At 40.9% G+C, this 24,121-nt stretch overlaps 1 protein-coding gene across 5 annotated transcripts in view; it reads right to left on the reverse strand.

Annotated features, from left to right (window-relative positions):
* LOC122562270 (lysine-specific demethylase 4C-like) overlaps positions 1-24,121 on the reverse strand; it is a 437,697-nt gene that overhangs the window by 183,792 nt on the left and 229,784 nt on the right. For all 5 annotated transcript variants that reach the window (XM_043715065.1, XM_043715046.1, XM_043715057.1 and 2 more), the window contains 2 exons: positions 17,809-18,167; positions 5,470-5,596 (listed from right to left, as the gene is read on the reverse strand). In XM_043715065.1, the coding sequence (XP_043571000.1) occupies positions 5,470-5,596; positions 17,809-18,167 (486 nt within the window). The remainder of the gene's footprint in view (positions 1-5,469; positions 5,597-17,808; positions 18,168-24,121) is intronic.

Raw genomic sequence — 24,121 nt, forward strand, 5'->3', positions numbered from 1 at the left:
AAGCAATGCCATACCTCCCCCTCTTTTACCCCCACCTCTGCCCCTTCTAAAACATTTAAATCCTGGAACCTGCAATCCTGTCCCTGTTCTAGCCATGTCTCCGTAATAGCCACAACATCGAAGTCCCAGGTACCAACCCACGCTGCAAGTTCACCTACCTTATTTCGTATACTTCTTGCATTGAAGTATACACACTTCAAGCCACTTTCCTGTTTACAGGCACCCTCCTTTGAGATTGGAGGGTGCTGCATAATAGTGAGCTGCATTAAATGATGCATAATCATATTGCCACTTATCAACTTCTTTCAGATTATATTCAACCATGAAAATATAGCAGGGAGAGGTATAAGACCCGCATGAACTATAAGTATCCGTTTTACTTTTTCAAAATGGTATAGTGAAAAACATCACCAGTGAATTGGACCTGAAAACCAAACACATTGTGTTTTAAATTTGGCTGAAACTTTGGACAAAAATAGTTTTAATAAATTAAAACCTAAAAACAATCACTGAGTAATTCTTCAGCTCTCCAAAAGAATTTTAAAAACAATGAAATGCATTAAATGATACTAATATAATTGGTTGCACTTTCAACTCAGTAACAGTTTACCACATCAATTAAAATTACTTTCTAATTACACGGTTAAGTATTACTGAAAATGTTGCATTAAAACTTGGTTCTTTCATTATTTCAATTCTACCTATGTATGAAGGAGATCACCAAGATATCACCAGACACCTTAAAGATCAATTACTGCACTCAAAATTACTGATGTTTCCTGCTATCGTAAACTTGAATAAATTTAGCACTGATCTTCTGCCTTTTGAATTATGCTTTAATAATTATTGTAGATATGTTTGAATTAAAAATGTTTCACCACCATTATTTTGACTTACAAATTGATTTTTGTGCCCTTTTCCAGACTCCTAAGTCTATCTCTCACAGTGGTCGGTCAATATTTTCCTCAGTCTATATTCTGTTAATTGTTCTAACATGCTCTCAAACCTAGCCTGTCCTTTGCCCCCAGATCTCAGATCAACAGCAGTCACTAATAAGATGTTCTCAACTTGTTTCCACAAGAATGGTCCCAGGAATGAAAAGTTTAACATATGAGGAACGTTCGAGGACTCTGGGTCTATACTCTATGGAGTTTAGAAGCATATGGGGGGGGGGATGTAATTGAAGTTGACACAATATTGGATGGCCTGGACCGAGTGGATGTTGGGAAGATGTCCTAATGGAGAGACGAGGACCTGAGGGCACAGCCTTAGAGTGAAGGTAAGATCTTTTAGAAGAGCTTAGGAGAAACTTCTTCAGCCAGAGAGTGGTGAATCTATAGAATTCACTGCCACAAAAGGCTGTGGAGGCCAGGTCATTGAGTGTTTTTAAGACTGAGGTAGATCGGTTCTTGATTGTCAAGGGGATCTCGGGTTATGGGGAGAAGTTGGGAGAGTGGGGATGAGAAATGTATCAGCCATGATTGAATGGCAGAGCAGACTCAATTGGCTATACGGTCTAACTTCTGCTCCTATGTCTTAGGGTCTTAACTAAAGAACATATGCCAAACCCCCAGGAAAATGAATTACTTCATCCAGTTTAATAATTTGCATTTATTATATGCATTTTTTGTGAAATTAGTAACTATAATGCAGATAAAATTTGTATTGAACTGGCAGTTCTCTCAAGAGGAAGCAACAAGGGGTACAGTCGGAAAATAATTCAATGCACTGTATTTTCAAATACTGAGCATTGATTGGAGAACTATGAATAACAGGTGGATTAGGTTAGGTAACTCATTGGTTGGAAGGTGCTGGTGAAGTGATGTGGGGGCAGATACTCAAGCCAGACAGTTAGCGAGAGACAGAAAGTTCAGAGGAATAGACAGGATGAGAAATTAAAAGGCTTATGGATATTTTCTTCCTTAAAGCCAAACAATCTGAAAATCCAAAACCTTCTAACTTAACCAATCACACAGATATGCCAATAGTTTAACTTCATGTCTGAGAATCTACTGCATTAATATTACTATTTAAATGTTTTGGATAAAGCTTTGATACTTTTGAATAACAGTTACAATCCTAAAATCTTTTCATGCCAAGAACAGACTTGGACGTCCCAATGGTCATCAATCAGCGAGTAGGAAAGGCCTCATAGCTCTTCGGTAGGATGATCCATATTTACCAAGACCCAATTTCACAAACACCATCTCCTCTTTATCACAATGCTACCTTCCAGCATCCTTCTAAGCATTCATAAATCCAGTTCAACTCCCCCCAAGACCACCTGAACATTCTTCAATATTGATATACCCAATGCTAGCTCCTAAGCAAGAACTTAGACACCAAGATGCCTCCTCCGTTATTTTATACCCGAATAAACACATGCAGGCTCTGCAGATTCAGCAGTAACCCACCTGCATATTACAATTCTCCGTAACCCAAAGCTTTCAAAACAATGCCCTTATTTAATTTTCACTATTGAGCACAGTCTGTCAATTGCACTATTTGGTTCTTTTAAGGTTTCGGCACAGCCACACATGTGAATCTTAAGGGAACATGGCTTGTGCTTGACAAAAAAAAACAAAGAACTACAGATGCTGGAAATCTGCTAGAGGTCTGAAGAAGGGTCATTGGACACAAGACATTAACTCTGCCTTCTCTCCACAGATGCTGCCAGACCTGCAGAGTTTTTCTGTCAAATTCTGCATGAGTTGTACATGGCTTATTTTGTTCCCTGTATATTAAGATTCAGATTGTATCACATTTATCACAGGGGGAACATTGTTTCTAAGTGCACTCAAAGATCCTTCACAAGGTTTTGGAAGTCAATATTGTATATGGAAACTTGAATTCAAAAAAATGGACAGAACCATGTATCGCCAAAAGTTTGATTTGCACTTCTATACTGGCATGTTAAGGAGGGAAGAAAATAGTTTGAGTTTCATGTTTAAGGTTTGAGTGGTGCAGGACTCTCTCTCTGGGCTCGATCTCCACCTCTCCATTCTCCTCTCCCTTCTCTATGCACCGTCCCAACTTTACCTTCAGTATAGAAACCATCTTTTCTGAGTTTCTAACAGTTTTAGTGAAGCGTCACATGACTTAAATATTAACTCTACTTTCTTTCTGCAGATGCTGCCAGACCTGCTGAGTTTCACCAGCATTTCTCTTTTTGTTATCCAGAAATTTGTTTGTTGCTTTTCAATGAGGCTTAAAAAAACATTGAGGTGAATAGTTCAGTGCTTTCCACAAGAAGAATAGAAGAGAGAAAAAAAAGGTTTAAACACAGAATTTACTAAGACCCAGGCAGAGAGAAAAGGAGACAGGATTATCCAGAAGGCCTGTGAGTGTGCAGGTTTCTTTCAGAGAGAGGTGCAGATTGCTGAGAGAAAAAAGGCCTACAACAGCAACAAGTACATTTTAGCAGTCTCCAGAACAGTTAGGGTGGAAGAAAATAACTCCTGAGTGCTTAGAATTTAGTAAAGGAAAACATCGAGAAACCGAAGGAGTTAGGTATCTGAGAGGAAGATATCTTGTAAGGCTGCTGAATGCATGAGTTTAAGGAACACATGTTTAGATTTAAGTGAGCTATGTTAGCAATTTGTTTAAGGATCCCACAAAGAGACATTGATTAAAGATAATATCATCAAGTGAATATAGAAATTTGCCAGTCAGAAACTATAAAGTAGAAACCTTTCACCGAGGTTTCAGACTCTAAGTTTGCTATGAAGGATAATAGGATTTAATTTTTATTTTTAAAATTTGTAATAGGACAATTTCAACAAGTTCTTACAATATAACTAAATATTTTAGTTTGGATGTAAGAAACTTTGATGTTCTTTTGTTAACAGTACATTGACATCCTTGGATGAATATGTTCAGTAATTGAGGTAAACAAACTTTAAGATAAAAACTTATGATCTATCAAACTAGATTCACTCTGAGGTCTGACTTGTCCCTTATTACCATAAGCTGGGATGGTCAACAGATGATAATAAACAGTACTCTTCCCAGCACATACATTTCTTAAAACTGTTGCAAGGTTCCAGAAATAAAACAGGAAAATCATCACATTAAAATAACACTGATAATCAACAAGAGAGAACTGGGCAACTGCCTTAATTTATCAGTTTCACTCTCAGTCGATTTAAACTCACAATTAAGAGGCTACCCAGAGTAGGAATCTGGACAAACAGGAGAAACATTTATGAAAGAGATATCTCAATGTTAGGGAACATAAGGAAGCAAGCGCTGGGAGAACTGTTCCCAGACTCAGCAGAATGTGATTAAGGTTTTAAAGTCCATCAGCAATTACAACCCATCATTCTGTCGAAATATTCAGCTTATCAATTTTTTAAAGTCAATATTCTTGATCAATGATCCTATTATCAACAAGTCCAATTCCTGATTTAATTAGCTCAGAAGTTAAAAAAAGTATATGAATTATTGTTTTGGAAAACTTGTAACATTTGTAAGACATTTGCATTTTCACTTTAACACTTATTTTCAATTTTGAAGTTATTTTCTTAATAAGTACTTAATTAAGTCTCAATTAAAGTCTTACAAAAGCAACAGTACAAGAAACGACCAATGATAAAATGCTGGCTCTGGATGTTTGTGAGAACATCTCAATTAGGGGTGGGTTAAATGCAAACTTTTAATTCTCCACTTGCATTAAAGTTTTTGCCCGAGAATGTACATATAGTTTAGCATCCTACTGAAGCACATGCACTTATTTATGTCTCAAGCCTAATCGCCTGTGCACCAAGATCCTCCTGAGCAGTTGAGTACTATCTATACTGCTGAGTATGTCGATTAATTGTATCGTGAAAACTTGCAGATCACGTCTTCATTAAAACAGTAAAAAGCAACTATCCTAACACTGAGCCCACATATTAAGCCCAACAGCTTACTGCATCAAATTCATGATAGCTCTAGATATATCAAGAGGAAATAGGTTAGATTAACACTTGTTTTAAGGAATGCATGCAACCAGCAAGAAAATAAAAAAAGCATGAATTTCTTGGGCATGCTCCTCAGAATACTGCAGTCATTCACATTTAAATAATACTCTCCTTTTACTTTCCTGCCAAATTAAACAATGATAACATACAGCCTTCCAGAGCTCAGCTATGAACTCTGGCAGTAAAGAATATATGTTCAGCTAGAACCTGAGAACACTATAAAATTGAAGATGTTAGAATTACTCAATTGTAGGCAGTTTGCTTATATTAACTCTAGAAAATCACTAAAGGTGACTCACTGGCAATACTCTAAATCCTTTCACAAATGTATACCACAGCAATGAACTTGAAAACAGCAGCAGTTGGTTATGAAAATTTTAAACTACATGCAATATTTAAACATTTTTTAATAAATGCTGCAACCTTTTGAATATGTATTAAAACATGGACAAGAGTAATAATTACTATTTCACAGTTCCAAAGTAAATGTGATCTCTAAAATGCTAACCTTCATCGCTAATCAATTCTTGTTTGACCAGAGTTGATGGAGATCTAGCAGGTGGTTTGCACAACGGATGCCGTCGACTCTTGGCAGATTTCTTTTTTCCTACGTTTCTGATGAACTGTTCTGGAAACTGAAAATAGAAGAAAAATATTTCAGCATTTTAATAAAATAAAGTGACCTAGCCTAAAACAAATTATCCATGAAATATAACTGCATATTTAAAATACACTATAACATATTTTGTCAAAATGAAACATGCATAATTCACTGAGCTGTGCACTACTGCAACACCAAGGGACTCAAATTTATAAAACCTTAACGCTAAGGAAGGCCCTGCTTATTCTAACTATTCTGAACTTAATTAGCTACCTACACTGTCAATTGCTTCCTTAAGATGGACATTAAAAAATTAAAACAATGTTTCACTGAAGATATTCCATACTTATTCAGTGGATACTTGAGTCACAGAGATCTCAAGAGTTTGGGTAAGGATGTGGCAGGGTGCACAGGACACCAAAACTAGTCTCAAGGTAAAGAGTTGAGGGTAGCTCAATTGAGATTCCCACACCTCAGGAGTTCCATGTATCTTACTGTTGGGTAGGGAGTGAATCAGGCTCTGCTCTAATGACTCCTCTATCTTCCAGCCCACAGCTACTTCCAATCTAGTACCTTATGGTTCATGATCTTGATTGGTCAATGTCATTCAGCTGCTCTGATAAAGGGGCTCTGATCTGAAACACTTGTTACTCTCTCCAAGAATATTTTATCATTGTTTTAATGATGGAGAGAGTGCAAATCAAGTTTTGTCCTGAATGAGGTGCAAGTTCTTGAATGCAGTTGGAGCTGCATTCAACAGGTAAATGGACAGTATCACATAATACTCCTTACTAATGCCCTGTAGATGCTGGAGTTTTTGTGAATCAGGAGACAAGTTACTCCTGACCTGCTCTTGCAGCCACAGCATTTATGTGCTTGATCCAGTTCAGTTCTTGGTCAATAATAATCTACAGGATGTGGATAGTGAGGAATTCAGCTATGATAATGCTGTCAATGGGAGACAGTTAGATTATTTTATTGGAGATAGTCATTGTTTAACATTTATCTGGTGTAAATAATATTTGCTGCTTCTCAACCGAAGCCTAACCTGGAGGCTGTCCAGGTCTTGCTGTACATAGACACATTCAGCATTTGAGGAATCACAAATAGGGAATATTGTGGGAGGCCCTAAATGGTTGTTTTGCTTCAGGATTCACTGGAGAAAGGGACCTTGTTGACAGTAAGAACACCATGGAGAAGGTTAATAGGTTTGAACAGACTGATGTTAAGAAAGTGGATGTGCTGGAAATACTGGGAAGCACAAAGATAGCTAAGTTCCCAGGGCTGGACCATATATCCAAGGTTACTACGGGAAGTGAGGAATGAGATTGCTGCACCTCTGGCAATGATGCATCGTCACTCGCCACAGAAGTAGTACCGGATGATTAGAGGGAGGCGAGTGTTGTTCCTCTGTTCAAGAAAGGGGATTACAGACCAGTCAGTCTTATGTCTATGGTAAGTAAGATACTGGAAAGGATTCTGAGAGATAGGATTAATGACTATTTAGAAAAACATAGTTGAATTAAAGATAGTCAGTATGGATTTGTGAGGGACAGGTCATGCCTCACAAGCCTTATTGAGTTCTTTGAGGATGTGGCGAGACAAGCCACATATCGAGCAATGGCTATGGTGTAAATGGATTTCAGTAAGGCATTTGAGAAGGTTCCCCACAGTAGACTCATTCAGAAAATTAAGAGGTATGGGATACAGGGAAATTTGGCTGTCTGGATACAGAATTGGCTGGCTCGAAGAAGGCAGCAAGTGGTAGTGGATGGAAAGTATTCTATCAGGCGACTGGTGACTAGTGGTATTCCGCAGGTGTCTGTTCTTGGGCCTCTGCCCTTTGTAGTTTTTATAAGTGACTTGGATGAAATAGTGGAAGGATGGGTTAGTATGCTTGCCAATGTCACCAAGGTCGGTGGTGTTGTAGGTAGTGTCAAGGGCTGTTGCAGGCTACAACAGGACATTGACAGGATGCAGAGCTGGGCTGAGAAGTGGCAGATAGAGTTCAACCTGGATAAATGTGAAGCGATTCATTTTGGAAGGCTGAATTTCAATGCAGAATACAGGGTTAAAGACAGGATTCTTGGCAGTATGGAGGAACAGTGGGGTCTTGGGGTTCACGTACATCAATCCCTCAAAGTTGCCACACAAATTGATAGGGTTGTTAAGGCAGCTTTTGGTGTTTTGGCTTTCATGAACAGGGGGTTGAGTTTTAAGAGCCATGAGGTTTTGCTGCAGCTCTATAAAACTGTGGTTAGACCACACTTGGAATATTGTGTCCAGTTCTGGTTGCCTCATTATAGGAAGGATGTAGATGCTTTGAGAGGGTGCAGATGAGATTTACTAGATGCTGCCTGGATTGGAGGACTTGTCTTATGAAGGGAGGTTGAGTGAGCAAGGGCTTTTCACACTGGAGAGAAGGAAGAAAGAGAGGTGACTTGATAGAGGTAATGAGAGGCATAGATAGAGTAGATAGCCAGAGACCTTTCCACAGAGTAGAAATAGCTGTCACGAGGGGTCATAATTTTAAAGTGATTGGAGGAAGATATGGGTAGATGTCAGAGGTAGGTTCTTTACGCAGAGAGTGGTGAGTGCGTGAAATGCACTGCCAGCGGTGGCAGTAGAGTCAGAAACATTAGGGACGTTTAAGCGACTGCTGGACAAGCACATGCCCAGCAATAAGTTGAAGGGTGTGGTAGGTTAGGTTTATCTAAGATTAAGATAAATGCTCAGCACAACATCGTGGGCTGAAGGGCCTGTTCTGTGCTGTACTGTTCTATGCTTTAACTAACAGTGAACATCTTCACCTGTGACTTACGATAGAGGAAGGTCATTGATGAAGCGATTATTGATAAGTGGGCCTAGGACACTGCTTTATGAGTTTCTGCAGTAATGTCCAGGATGAGATGACTGGCCTCCAAAAACAATAATCCTTATAATTCAACAAGTGAAAAATATCCCAGCCCCCACTGATTCCCATTGACTCCAATTTTGCTCGTGCACCTTGATGCCACACTCAGTCAACTTCAGCCTTGATGTCATAAGGAGTTACTTTCATGTTTGGACCAAAGCTGTAATGAAGTCAGAGGCTGAATGGCTCAAGCAGAACCCAAATTGACAGCAAAATTATGATTACTGAGCAAGAACTGGTCAGTTAGACTGCCAACAGTCCCTTGCATCATTTTGCATTCATTTCATCAGATCTACTGGCAATAATGTTGGATTATACTGTTGATGATGAGAGAAGAAGCAATTTGACATTGTGCATAGTCGATGCACTAGAACTATTAATTCTCTCCAAAGCATGACTACATTGGCCCAAACTTTTGGCAGAATTAGACAAAAAATTCCTGCTAAACAAGACTCCCAAAGCCAGCACAGCCTCATGCTTCTATTTTTCCTGTACAAATAAATAATAATGTGGTGGTCAAGAGATCATTTTACGTAACCTTAAATTAGAACTCAAAAACAGGCTTGACAGAGAAATAAGTTAATTATTGCTTCACAAAGTTCACTACCACGTGGAATTGGGACAGAATTCAATGAAAATGAATGATTTTTAAGTTGGATACAACAATGTAAAGTCTATGCCACTTTAATTAAAGATAATTCTTCTACATTGGAGAATAGTAACAATGGCCTGGGAAATACAACATTTTAGCACGCACCCTGAAAATAAACAGTTTAGCAACACCCAGTCTCATATTACTGTGGTTACCAGTAATTGTGAGCAAACTCTTATTCCCTCAACAAAAAAAAAGCTTCAACTATGCCCTTTACTTCCATAAATAACTTGGTAAACAACGATCCAGAAGGCTCAGTGGGGAAGCTCCACTGTCCATGGTCTTCTCATTATCGTTGACAACGGGGGCTAGAATTTGTGTAAACCTTTCAGGCCTATACACCTGACATGAAAACAACACTAAATATAAGTTATAATGGCAATTCATGAGAAGTACTGCAGCAGTTAGAGAAGGTGGGCACAATGCTGGACTTGCCAGTATTGCCCACATCCCATGAAATAATTAAAAATGTCAAGAGGCACCTCAGGTTATAACATACTGTACTGAAAGAAAATGGATTGTCTTGCATTTTATATAACGTTTGATTTCAATTGATATGTAATGTACCTTAAACTTTCCAAATAAAGTGTACTGTGAGCAAAACTGAACAATGAGTAACAATGAGAAGTCAATGCATCTTGTTTTTACAAATCAGTGAATGTTTGGCTTGAATTTAGAATTTTGCTTAAGAATCCAATTACACAACTTGAATGTATGAACCAATGAAACTCCAGACAGGAAGAATGCTGCTAATTATAACATCTCGTCAAATTGAAACAAAATTAGCATTTTAATACTGATGGCAGCTATCTGAATGTTAGATCAGCTTTGACATTTTGTTCTTCCTTCATGTCACAATAGTTACACATTTCAAAAGCTTTTCTATAAAGCATTTTAGAATATCTTGAGGTATAAATGGCATTATACAAAGATAAGAGAAAATGATCATGGTTGAAAGTCTGCCTTCTGTTTCCCTTGTTCAGTGCCTTTTTGAGCATTGTTAATTTTCATACCATCAAATCTGATGGAGGACTCCATCTGAAAATCCAATCTGGCCATTCTCTGAAAACACTAGTAGACACACCGAATATTTCAAACAGTATTTGTAGTTTTCTGACACTGAAGTAGTTAGCTTTTTATTCAATTTAGCTCAGTACATTTACATTATTAAGTACCAAAGCCGGAGGGGCTCGCTATGGTGGAAATGACAGGCCACTGTTTCTAGGTTCTTAGTCACTACTTTACAATTAAAACACTAGACGAAGGAGAGATTATTGTTCTTCAGATGAATGTCTAATAAATTAGAACGGAATCTGTCGGTCAATGAAGACGAAGTAACATCACCTATAACAAGAAAAGTGGATGAAGAACTCGATAAACCTTCAGCCAAATGAACCAAACACTTCCCTAATGTGATTTCCAATTTCATGCTACTGAATTTATTGAAACTTCAAATCCTGCACTTGCTGAGGTCATCATGAAGGGCTGAGGCCTGGTAACCCTCAGGTTAATATCACCACCAGTCGTCTCTCTCTCTCTAATGAGAGACCAGCCAATGGTCCTCTGAGACTATGGTGACATTTACTTCACCAAGATAAACATCTGTGGCATTTTATTTAATCCCAGGTCACAGCATAGAAATAGATAAGTGAATATTTTTAATTCTGGCCTTAAAGTAAGTCTGCAGTAGGGAGTAGAGTGGGTTCTTCCACAATTATATGTTTTATTAAGATATGTCTCTTGATTAAACTTAAAATATAAGCCATAAGTATTAATTTAACCTGAAGCAGTGTTTGTAGAGGAATAAGACAGTGTTATTTTCTGGGTCTGTAGACTGAAGGAAGCAAAAATGGCCCTTAGTAGAGTTATATTCTCTTCTTGTTGGATGTGGAAGTTTAGGGAGAGTTGACGGGTTACTGAGGATTATATCTGCAATAAATGCAGTTGGTTGTGAATCCTATCAGATCGAATGGAATGGCTGGAGAGACAGTTACAGGCAATGAGGAACTTTCAAGAGCAAGGGGATGACATGGATGGCAGTTATAGGAAGGGGGAAAAGTCGCAGATAGACACAGAGATGAGTTAACTCCAGGAAAGTTAAGAGAGGTAGGCAGTTAGTGCAGGAGTCTTCTGTGGCTATCCGCATTTCAAACAAGTATGCTGTTTTGGAAAATGTAGGGAGTGATGGATTCTCAGGGGAACGTAGCACGAACAGCCAAGTGTCTGGTATTGAGACTGGCCCTAATGCAATGAGGGGTACGTTGGGTTCCAAGAGATTGATTGCATTAGGGGACTCTATAATCTGAGGTACAGACAGACGTTTCTGTGGCCAGCAATGAAAATTCAGAATGGTGTGTGGCATCCCTGGTGCCAGGATCAAGGATGTCTCAGAGAGGGTGCAGAATGTTCTCAAGGGTAAGAGGGGCCAGCAGGAGGTCATTATACACATTGGAACCAAAGATATAGGAAGGGAAAAGATTGAAATTCTGAAGGGAGATTACAGAGTTAGGCAGGAATTTAAAAAGGAGGTCCTCAAGAGTAGTAATATCTGGATTACTCCCGATGATACGAGCTAGTGAGGGCAGGAATAAGAGGATAGAGCAGATGAATGCATGGCTGAGGAGCTGGTATATGGGAGAAGGATTCATACTTTTGGATCATTGGAAGCTCATTTGGGGTCGAAATGACCTGTACAAGAAGGACGGATTGCATCTAAATCAGAAGGGGACTAATATGCTGGCAGGGAGATTTGCTAGAGCTGCTCGGGAGGATTTAAACTAGTAAGGTGGGAGGTGGGACCCAGGGAAATAGTGAGGAAATAGATCAATTTAGGACTGGTACAGTTGAGAACAAAGGCAAGTCAAACAATCAGGGCAGGCAGGGACGAAACAGAGAACAAGATAGGACTGATAAATTAAACTGCATTTATTTTATTGCAAGAGGCCTAACAGGGAAGGCAGATGAACTCAGGGCATGGTTAGGAACATGGGACTGGGATATCATAGCAATTACAGAAACATAGCTCAGGGATGGACAGAAAGAGCAGCTTAATGTTCCAAGATCAAATGTTACAGGAAGGAGAGAAAGAGGCAAGAGAGGAGGGGGAGTGGTGTTTTTGATAAGGGATAGCATTACAACTGTACTGAGGGACGATATTCCCAGAAATACATCCAGGGAAGCCGTTTGGGTGGAACTGAGAAATAAGGAAGGGATGATCACCTTATTGGGGTTGGATTACAGACCCCCTAATAGTCAGAGGGAAATGGAGGGTGGTTATGGTTGGGGATTTTAAATTTCAAATATAGACTGGAACTGCTATAGTGTTAAGGGTTTAGATGGAGAGGAATTTGTTAAGTGTGGACAAGAAAATTTTCTGATTCAGTCTGTGGATGTACTACTAGAGAAGGTGCAAAACTTGACCTACTCTTGGGAAATAAGGCAGGGCAGGTGACCGAGGTGCCAGTGGAGGACCACTTTGGGGCCAGCAACCATAATTCTATTAGCTTTAAAAAGAGTGATGGAAAAGGATAGACCGGATCTAAAAATTGAAGTTCTAAATTGGAGAAAGACCAACTTTGACGGTATTAGGCAAGAACTTTCAAAAGCTGATTGGGGGCAGATGTTCTCAGGTAAAGGGACGGCTGGAAAATGGGAAACCTTCAGAAATGAGATAACGAAAGTCCAGAACAAGTATATTCCTGTTAGGGTGAAAGGAAAGGCTGGTAGGAATAGGGAATGCTGGATGGCTAAAGAAATTGAGAGTTTGGTTAAGAAAAAGAAGGAAGCATATGTCAGATATAGACAGGATAGATCGAGTGTATCCTTAGAAGAATATAAAGGCAGTAGGACTATACATAAGAGAGAAATACATCAGGAGAGCAAAAAGGGGACATGAGACAGCTTTGGCAAATAGAGTTAAGGAGAATCCAAAGGGTTTTTCCAAATACATTAAGGACAAACGGGTAACGAAGGAGAGAATAAGACCCCTCAAAGACCAACAAGGCGGCCTTTGTGTGGAGCTGCAGAAGATGGGATAGATACTAAATGAATATTTTGCATCAGTATTTACTGTGAAAAAGGACTTGGAAGATATAGAATGTAAGTAAATAGATGGTGACAGCTTGAAAAATGTCCATATTACAGGGGAGGAAGTGCTAGGTGATCTTGAAACACATACAAGTTGATAAATCTCCAGGATCTGGATCAGGTATACCCAAGAACTCTGTGGGAAGCTAGGGAAGTGATTGCTGGGCCTCTTACTAAGATAGTTGTATCATTGATAGTCACAGGTGAGGTGCCGGAAGACTGGAGGTTGGCTAACTTGGCCCTAGGACAAGCTAGGGAACTATAGACCAGTGAGCCTGACATCATTGGTGAGCAAGTTGTTGGACGTACATGTATTTGGAAAGGCAAGAACTGATTAGAGATGGTCAACATGGCTTTGTGTGTGGGAAATCACATCTCACAAACTTGATTGAGTTTTTTGAAGAAGTAACAATGAGGATTAATGAGGGCAGAGCGGTGGACGTGATCTATATGGACATCAGTGAGACGTTCGACAAGGTTCCCCATGGGAAACTGGTGAGCAAGGTTTGATCCCATGGAATACAGGGAGAACGAGCCATTTGGATACAGAACTGGCTGAAATGTAGAAGACAGAGGGTGGTGGTGGTGGAGGATTGTTTTTCAGACTTGAGGTCTGTGACCAGTGGAGTGCCACAATGATCGGTGCTGGGCCCTCTACTTTTCATGATTAATGTAAATGATTTGGATGTGAGCATAAGAGGCATAGTTAGTAAGTTTGCAGATGACACCAAAATTGGAGGTGTAGTGAACGAAGAAGGTTACCTCATATTACAATTGGATCTTGATCAGATGGGCCAATAGGCTGAGAAGTGGCAGATGGAGTTTAATTCAGATAAATGTGAGGTGCTGCATTTCGGGAAAGCAAATCTTAGCAGGACTTATATACTTAATGGTAAGGTCCTAGGGACATGCTGGACAAAAGAGACCATGGAGTGCAGGTTCATAGCTCCTAGAAAGTGGAGTCGCAGGTAGATAGGCTAGTGAAGGTGGTGTTTGGTATGCTTTCCTTTATTGGTCAGAGTATTGAGTACAGGAATTGGGAGTTCATGTTGCGGCTGTACAGGACATTGGTTAGGCCACTATTGGAATATTGCATGCAATTCTGGTCTCCTTCCTATCGGAAAGATGTTGTGAAACTTGAAAGGGTTCAGAAAAGATTTACAAGGATGTTACCAGAGTTGGAGGGTTTGAGCTATAGGGAGAGGTTGAATAAGCTCGGGCTGTTTGCCCTGGAGTGTCGGAAGTTGAGAGGGTGACCTTATAAAGGTTTATAAAATCATGACAGGCGTGGATAGGATAAACAGACAAAGTCTTTTCCCTGGGGTGGGGGAGTCCAGAACTAGAGGGCATAGGTTTGTTCAATACATTTGCATCACTTGTATGACCCTTTGATCTTTTACTTATACATGCTGTGTCTGATGCCTCCTCTCTCACTGCACCTGATGAAGGCGCAACACTCTGAAAACAAGTGTTTTCAAATAGAGCTGTTGCACTGTAACCTGGTGTCATGTGATTCTTGACCTTGTCTAACCCAGTCCAACAGCATCACCTCCACATCAAAATTCTCTCTCAGCTCTAAGGAGAACGATCCCAGTTTCTCAAGTTCACAAACATCGACCTCTCGCATCCTAATACCATTTTAGAAAAAAGCTTTCTGCATCCTCTCAGAGACCATTATACCTTTCCTAAAACAAGGTAGAAGAACTGAACACAATTGAGACTTTATATAGGTTCAGCTTCATTTCTGTGCTTTTTGTACGCTATGCCGCTATTTAAAAAAGTCAATTAATAAAAATAGAAAAACTTTGTCAATTTTATATCAACCAGCATATTAGAAGATATAGCAGCATTTTTAAACAAGAATATGCCAACACCTGTTCTTCAACAATTGGTTGAATGACTTCACCATAAAACAAATTAAACACTCAGTAGTTAAGATCAGTAGTCAAGGGCATCAGTGTGGAGCATATCCAAGACAAACCTTTAAATGTCATGTAAACAACTTGCTTACAAAAACAGGAGCTCTGCCAATTTAGCTTCTAACATTTAAATGAATCCTTGATGTGGTCTAACTTTATTGTTCAGGACCAATAAGACACTGAAGTATAAATTCTGTGGGACAAAGAGCAGTTGCCCCAATAATTTTCCCCAATGCACTTCTCTGTAAATATTTAATGAATAGAGTTGTACTCGAAAACTGTTCTGGGGACACAGGTTCAAATCCTGCCATCGCACAAGGAGGAATTTGAATTCAATTTAAAAAAATCTGGACTAAGAATCTGATGATCACCATGAATCCATTGTCAATGGTCAGAAAAACCCACCTCGTTCACTAATGTCCTTCAAAGAAGGAAATCTGCCATTCTCACCTGATCTGGCCTACATAGAGAGTCATAGAGATGTACAGCATGGAAACAGACCCTTCGGTCCAACCTATCCATGCCGATCAGATATCACAACCCAATCTAGTCCCACCTGCCAGCGCCCGGCCCATATCCTTCCAAACCCTTCCTATTCATATACCCGTCCAAATGCCTCTTAAATGTTGCAATTGTACCAGCTTCCACCACATCCTCTGGCAGCTCATTCCATACACGTACCACCCTCTGCGTGAAAAGGTTGCCCCTTAGGTCTCTTTTGTATCTTTCCCCTCTCACCCTAAACCTATGCCCTGTAGATCTGGACTCCCCGACCCCAAGGAAAAGACTTTGTCTATTTATCCTATCCAAGCCCCTCACAATTTTGTAAACCCCTATAAGGTCACCCCTCAGCCTCCGACGCTCCAGGGAAAACAGCCTCAGCCTATTCAGCCTCTCCCTGTAGCTCAGATTCTCCAACCCTGGCAACATCTTTGTAAATCTTTTCTGAACCCTTTCAACTTTCACAACATCTTTCCGATAGGAAGGAGACCAGAATTGCAAGCAATATTCCAACAGTGGCCTAACCAATGTCCTGTACAGCCGCGACATGACCTCCCAACCTCTGTACTCAATACTCTGGCCAATAAAGGAAAGCATACCAAACGCCTTCTTCACTATTCTATCAACCTGTGACTCCACTTTCAAGGAGCTATGAACCTGCACTCCAAGGTCTCTTTGTTCAGCAACACTCCCTAGGACCTTACCATTAAGTGTATAAATCCTGCTAAGGTTTGCTTTCCCAAAATGCAGCACCTCGCATTTATCTGAATTAAACTCCATCTGCCACTTCTCAGCCCATTGGCCCATCTGATCCAGGATCCTGTTGTAATCTGAGGTAACCCTCTTCGCTGTCCACTACACCTCCAATTTTGGTGTCATCTGCAAACTTACTAACTGTACCTCTTATGCTTGCATCCAAATCATTTGTGTAAATGACAAAAAAATGACAAAATGCCAGACTATGACCATCACCAATAAGAAACAATCTAATCACTGCCTCTTGGTATTCAATGATATTACCATCATTGAATCCTCCATTATCAGCATCCAAGGGGTTAGCACTGGCCAGAACCTCAACTGGATTCAGCACGAACAGTGGCTACAAGAGCACGTCAAAGGCGAGGAATACTGCAGTGAGTACCTCACTTCCTGACTCCTCAAAGCCTGTCCATAATCTATTAGGCACAAGTCAGGGGTGTGATGGAATACTGCTCAGTTGCCTGGATGAGCTCAATTCCAACAACACTCAAGAAGCTTGACACCATCCAGGACAAAGCAGCCTGCTTGTTTGGCAGCACATCCACAAACAGTATGTTCAGTAGCAGCAGTGTGTACTCTCTACAGAGTCACTGCAGAAATTTACCAATGATCCTCAGCAGCACCTTCCAAACTCACAACCACTTCCACCAAGAAGAACTGTCAATTCTACAAGTTCCCTACCAAGCCACTCACCATCCTAACTTGGAAATATAATCACCATTCCTTCATTGTGGCTGGGTCAAAATCCTGGAATTCCCTCCTGAATGGCATTGTGAGGCAGCCTACTGCAGGAGGACTGCATCAGTTCAAAAGATGCTCACTTCCATGTTCACAAGAGCAACAAGGGACAGAAATAAATGCTGACCAGCCAGTGACACCAACACCCACAAATGAATTTTTAAAAGCTGCCTCAGATATTGGTCCAGGTCCTGCTAAATTTATAAACAATTGTTTTCCTGAATATTTCTTTGATTTTACATTTCTAGAATTAGCACCAACGCAATACAACAGGCCTGTAGATTAACAATGGTAACTGTAGCTCTGAGATTGGAAGTTTACAATGCACCTTCATTTATGAAATAAAAGATCAGTGGCATCGAGTTGCTAAGCCAACGATCTACACAATCCCAGTTTTTACTTATCTTCTCAGACTTAATGCAGGATCCATGACCACTATATTCAACTAAAACTCTTCATTGCAACAATTATGCAGGTTTTCTGGGGAAAATGGCAAGTGAAGAATTCAATGATTCAGCAATGCAGTTTTTTCCAATTACATTTAACAATTCTTGCCCATATTGTACTGTTAAATTTTTAACAGCACCTGTTAAATGAAGCAATGTTTATGGAAAGAAAGTGTTATACATTAATTCACTGCTGGTATTTCTTGGACATATTTTTAAAAATATTATTACACTTGGTATTTCTCCAGGCTCTAAGCCATTTTCTCCACTCTCTGCTTCGCTGGTTTCCTCCTCTGTGGAGACACTGCCAGTTTCGCGTCGTTTCCAGCAGCTCTGTTCATTATCTGTGGCAATATCATCAAATGATTTCTGACATAATTTGGCCTTCTCATAGAACACATCCTCCTGTTTACACATCAGCGGATCCTTGGCTGTGCTGCTCTCCACTTTAATGTCAACACTTGAACGTTCTGAAGAATTGTTGACTGCACCAAATGCATCTGTCGATGTTAGTGATAAACTGTCATCCAGTTTTCTCTTTCCATTACCTTTATTTTTGCATCTGGTGCTGGCAAGATTGGTATCAGTTTCTGTGCAGAGAAAAAAAAACACTTTGATTTGAATTGTTAAATAAAACTAAACCAAATGTTAACTGCAGTAATGAAGACTGTACATGTTATTTAGTTATTGTAAAGGGACATTCTTTTAGCTACTTCAAATTTACCATTCCCGTAAATCAGCAATGTACCATGTCAGCTGGCAAAAAAGTCAGTGAAGAAAATAAAGTCATTGTAATGTTGAAAAAACAAACTCAAAGAGAACTCTCATCATATTATCTGGCATCAATGCAAGAAAATCAACTGAGATACCAGCGTGCACGACAGAATTACTGCAGAATACTCAGCCAATAAGTTTCAAATAAGACTGCCTTCAGATGTCCTATTTTAAATTCCTAGCAAGTACCATGGATGAACCGATAAGGAGTGGTGTCAAAATCTGCAAATGGTATCAAAATAGTAGTACAGTTAATTCTTCACAAACCAAAGGGAAACAGCAAAATAAAATCAAGATGATGGAGAAAGGACTTTAAAGTGGCACACAGAATTCAATGGCAGGTCACTTTGAGGTGTCTTGGCTGAAAAAAAATAGTTTTAACTACAAAAACAGACTGACGTTTTTCATGACAACATTGATGATTGGGTGATAAATGAACATAACAAACAGAAGCAGGAGCAGAATGACTCTTTGAGCCTGTAGGATATTTTGGAAGATCAGGGCTGAACTTTCTCACTTTATCCTTTGATTTTCTTAGTGTCCAAAAGTCCACGTCTCTCAAATTTTAAGCTTATTGAGTGTCTACAGCTCACTGAAATCGCGATACCCAAACATGCACAATCTTCAAAATGAAAAAAAATCTCATCTCCATCTTAAATATATGTCACCTTATTCTGTTTCTATGGTCCCAACATTTAGTCCTCCAACCAAGGAAAAGCAACTCAGAACTCACTCTGATCATATCCTTTCAGAACATGATATTCTCAATGATCAACTCTCATTCTTTGAAAACTCAGAATATATGCCCATTCTGCTCAACCTCTTTTGAAATGAGAGCTTTTGCATCACAGACTCAGTCTTGTGAACCTTCATTGCATTTCTTTAAAAGTACACAAAACCTAAGGTTAGAAGATCAAAATTGCACAGTGTGAAAGGTGTAATCTCACCAAAGGCCTATATATTTTTTAAAATTTGTTTTCAAGATATGGGTATCACTAGCTACAGTTGTATGTTTTTCCAGTCCCAAATTGTGCTTGATAAGGTAGTGAACTGTCTTCCTGAAAAGCTGCAGTACTATCAGTGCTATTAAGATTTTTGACCCAGCAACATGGAATGAAACGCAATATAGTTCCAAGTCAAGATGTTTGTAGCTTGGAAGGGAACAAGCAAGTGGTGCGCTTCCCATGGATTTGTCCTTCTACTCCATAGTGGTAGAATTGTGGGTTGGAAGGTGCTGTCAAAGGAGCTATGGCAAGTTGCTGCAGCACATCTAGTAGATGGGCATGCACTGTTGCTACTGAGCATCAGTGGTGCAAGGATTGAATGCTGAAGGAACGAGGAACCAATCAAACAGGCTGCTGTGTCCTGAATGGTGTCAAGCTACTTGAGCTTTGTTAGAGCTGCACTCACACAGAAGAGTATTTCATCACACCCCTGATTTTTGCTTTGTATATGGGAGATAAAAATTGGGAAAACAAGAGGAGTTACACGTTGCAGAATTCCTTGCCTCTGACCTGCTCTTGCAGCCACAATATTCATATAGCTTGCCCATTTCAGTTTTTGGTCAATGGTTACAATGATGATAACACCATAGTGATGGCTAAATTCTCTCTTGTTGGAGATGGCCCTTGCCTGGCGCCTGGGTGGCGCAATTGTTATTTTCCACTTGCCAGCAGTGCAAGCCAGGATATTTCTAGGTCTTGCTGAATATGAACATGGATTTCTTCAGTCTCCAAGGGGTTTAAGTAAAGCTGAACATTGTGTAATCATCAGAGAACATCCCCACTTCTGGCCTCTTGATAGAGGAAAGGTCATTGATGCAGCAGCTGAAGAATACTGGGCCTAGAACACAATCCTAAATAGCTGCTGTAATGATCTGCTTGGACTGAAATGACTGACCTCCAACAATCACATCATCTTTTATATTTGTATGACTTCAAGCACTTGAGAATTTTTTTCTCTATTCCCACTGATCCCCGCTTTGCTAGGACTTGTTGATGCCATTTCCAATCAAATGCCACCTTGATGTTGTAAGCAGTCACTCACACCTTACCTTTGGAGTTCAGCCCTTTTGTCCATTTTTGGACCAAAGCTGTAATGAGATCAGGAACTGAGTGTCCCTGACAAAACCAAAACCAAAGCTGTAATGAGATCAGGAACTGAGTGTCCCTGACAAAACCAAAACCGCTATAGTGAGCTGGCTATCACTGAGCAAATGCACTTCATAATATCATTGATCACCCTTTCATCACTTTGCTGACGATCAATTCCACAAGACTCCTTACTCTTAAACTCCAATCATTTTGAAATACAGTAAGGGCAAATAGGCTTTCCTAACTGTTCAGTGTACCTTTATATTAACTGACTATCTTTTGTGAAGGTCACCCAAATCCCTCTCTCACCTCATTAAAAAAAATTGCTTTACAGCGCTTCAAATTAGTTGATAGTTACAGTCATTATGGTATAGGAGGAGGTCATTCAGTCCAACAAGTCCATGCCAGTTCGCTGCAAGCAATCCAGTAAGTCTCATTCCTCCATGGCTCTGCATGTTTATATCCCTCAAATGAACATCCAATATTCTTTCAAAGTCATTCATTCATTCTGCTTCATTCATTTACCCTTATCAGCAGTAAGTTGCAGCTCATTGTCACTTGCTGTGTAAAAACAGTCATTCCAATAACCCCCATGTCTCTTGCCCAAAAATCTACACCCGCATTCCTTAGTCACTGTACTATCAGCAAATGGGAACAGATTTTCTTTGTCTATTCAAATCTGTCATAATCTTATATACACAATCAAATCTCTCCTCATCCTCCTTCGCTCCAAAGGGAATTTCAGCTTCTCCACTTAACCTTGAACTTAAAACTCTCATTCCTGGAATCAATTGGTAAATTTCTTCTGCAGCCTTTCAGATTCTTACATCCTTCATGAAGTATGGTGACCAGAATTAGATGTAATATTCTTATGCTCTAATACAGAGCTTTGCAAAGTTATAGCATTAATGGCTTTGACTTAACATTAACCTCGCTGGTGCAATCCCACAAATGTCTTGACTTTTTCATATGTTTAGAAACACATTTACCTTCAATTGTTTTCACAGAGGACAGTAATGGATTTGTTTTCTTACTGAAGTCACATCTTTCCCAGGGCTCTCCTTTTTGACATTAAAACTTTGGTAATTTCACACTTCCCCACATAAACTCCACCTGCCATCTTCTTGTGCAATCACTTAACAGCTTGATATTCTTTCTAATCTGTTTATATTGTTCACTGACCTTATTTTCTCAATCAGTTCTGTATAGTCAACAAAGAAAGATAGATTGCATTCAGTTCCCTTATCTAAGTCATTGGTGTGGTTGTAAATAATAAAGATCTTTGGGCTAATTCTGAAAAAAATCCACTATTTGTTCCCTCCTACGGTGGAATCGGTTAATTTAGGCCGACTCTGTCCATTTGACAATCAGTCCATCAGCCCTAATGTTGTACAACATCTTATGGAATGCTACTTAAAGTGTACAAAATTCCAAAAGACACACACCAGACCATAGTCCCAACAGGTTTATTTGGAAGCACTAGATTTCAGAGCACTGCTCCTTCATCAGGTGGTGGTGGAGTATAAGATCATAAGACAAGAATTTATAGCAAAAGATTAGACTGTCATGCAACTGAAATTATATATTGAACAAACCTGGATTGTTAAGTCTTTCATCTTTTAGAATGTTGCAAGTTTTGAAACCCAATGTTGTGCCAGACTGGTTCTATTTCCAAAGTGGAAATTACAAAATATCACATGGATTCACTGTCTGCAGATTGTGCATTTTTTGTGCCAAATAAAACGTATCTGCAAATATAAAATCACCCACTAAACTTAAATGTTTGCATGTGTGCATTTGCTTGTGAGAAAGCTTGGTAAAGTATGTGTGTGGGTGTGATGGAGTATGAGAGATTGGGTGTGTGTGTGCACGATTGTGCATGTGAGTGAACGTGCGTTTGAGTGATCGTGCGTCTGAGTGATCGTGCCCCTGAGTGATCGTGCGACTGAGTGATCGTGCGTCTGAGTGATCGTGCGTCTGAGTGATCGTGCGTCTGAGTGATCGTGCATCTGAGTGATCGTGCGTGAGTGATCGTGCGTGTGAGTGATCGTGCGTGTGAGTGATCGTGCGTGTGAGTGATCGTGCGTGTGAGTGATTGTGCTTGCGCGTGAGTGTGCTTGCGCGTGAGTGAGTTTGCGCGTGATTGTGCTTGCGCGTGAGTGTGCGTGCGTGTGAGTGTGCGTGCATGACTGATTGTGCGTGAGAGTGGTTGTGCGTGAGAGTGGTTGTGCGAGAGTGGTTGTGCGTGAGTGGTTGTGCGTGAGTGGTTGTGCGTGAGTGGTTGTGCGTGAGTGATTGTGTGTGTGAGATCACGCATGTGAGTGAACGTGTGTGTGTGATCGTGTGTGTGTGATCGTGTGTGCGAGAGATCGTGCGTGCGAGTGATCGTGCGTGCGAGTGATCGTGCGTGCGAGTGATCGTGCGTGCGAGTGATCGAGCGTGAGTGATCGTGCGTGAGTGATCGAGCATGTGATCGTGCGTGTGATCGTGCGTGCGTGTGATCGTGCGTGCGTGTGATCGTGCGTGAGTGTGATCGTGCGTGAGTGTGATCGTGCGTGAGTGTGATCGTGCGTGAGTGTGAGTGATCGTGCGAGAGTGATCGTGCGAGAGTGATTGTGCGTGCGTGATTGTGCGTGCGTGATTGTGCGTGCGTGATTGTGCGTGCGTGTGATTGTGCGTGAGTGATTGCACGTGAGTGATCGTGCGTGTGTGATCGTGCGTGTGTATGATCGTGTGTGTGTGTGATTGTGCGTGAGCGATTGTGTGTGTGTGATTCTGCGTGAGCGATTGTGCGTGTGTGTGATTGTGCGAGTGATCGTGCGTCTGTGTGATCGTGCGTGTGTGTGATCGTGCGTCTGTGTGATCATAGAGTGTGCGTGCGTGAGAGTGTGCGTGCGTGAGAGTGTGCGTGCGTGAGAGTGTGCGTGCGTGAGAGTGTGCGTGCGTGAGAGTGTGCGTGCGTGAGAGTGTGCGTGCGTGAGAGTGTGCGTGCGTGAGAGTGTGCGTGCGTGAGAGTGTGCGTGCGTGAGAGTGTGCGTGCGTGAGAGTGTGCGTGCGTGAGAGTGTGCGTGCGTGAGAGTGTGCGTGCGTGAGAGTGTGCGTGCGTGAGAGTGTGCGTGCGTGAGAGTGTGCGTGCGTGAGAGTGTGCGTGCGTGAGAGTGTGCGTGCGTGAGAGTGGTTGTGCGTGAGAGTGGTTGTGCGTGAGAGTGGTTGTGCGTGAGAGTGGTTGTGCGTGAGAGTGGTTGTGCGTGATTGTGCGTGACTGGTTGTGCATGAGTGATTGTGTGTGTGAGATCACGCATGTGAGTGAACGTGTGTGTGTTCGTGCGTGCGAGAGATCGTGCGTGCGAGTGATCGTGCGTGCGAGTGATCGTGCGTGAGTGTGATCGAGCGTGAGTGATCGTGCGTGAGTGATCGAGCATGTGATCGAGCGTGTGATCGTGCGTGTGATCGAGCGTGCGTGTGATCGTGCGTGAGTGTGATCGTGCGTGAGTGTGAGTGATCGTGTGCGTGTGATGGTGCGTGCGTGTGATGGTGCGTGCGTGTGATGGTGCGTGCGTGTGATGGTGCATGTGATTGTGCGAGTGAGTGATCGTGTGTGTGTGTGTGATTGTGTGTGCATGTAATCGTGTGAGTGATTGTGCGAGTGAGTGATCGTGTGTGTGTGATCGTGTGTG

This window comes from Chiloscyllium plagiosum, chromosome 2 (genome assembly GCF_004010195.1).
Source record: "Chiloscyllium plagiosum isolate BGI_BamShark_2017 chromosome 2, ASM401019v2, whole genome shotgun sequence".
Classification (NCBI taxonomy): Eukaryota; Metazoa; Chordata; class Chondrichthyes; order Orectolobiformes; family Hemiscylliidae; genus Chiloscyllium; species Chiloscyllium plagiosum.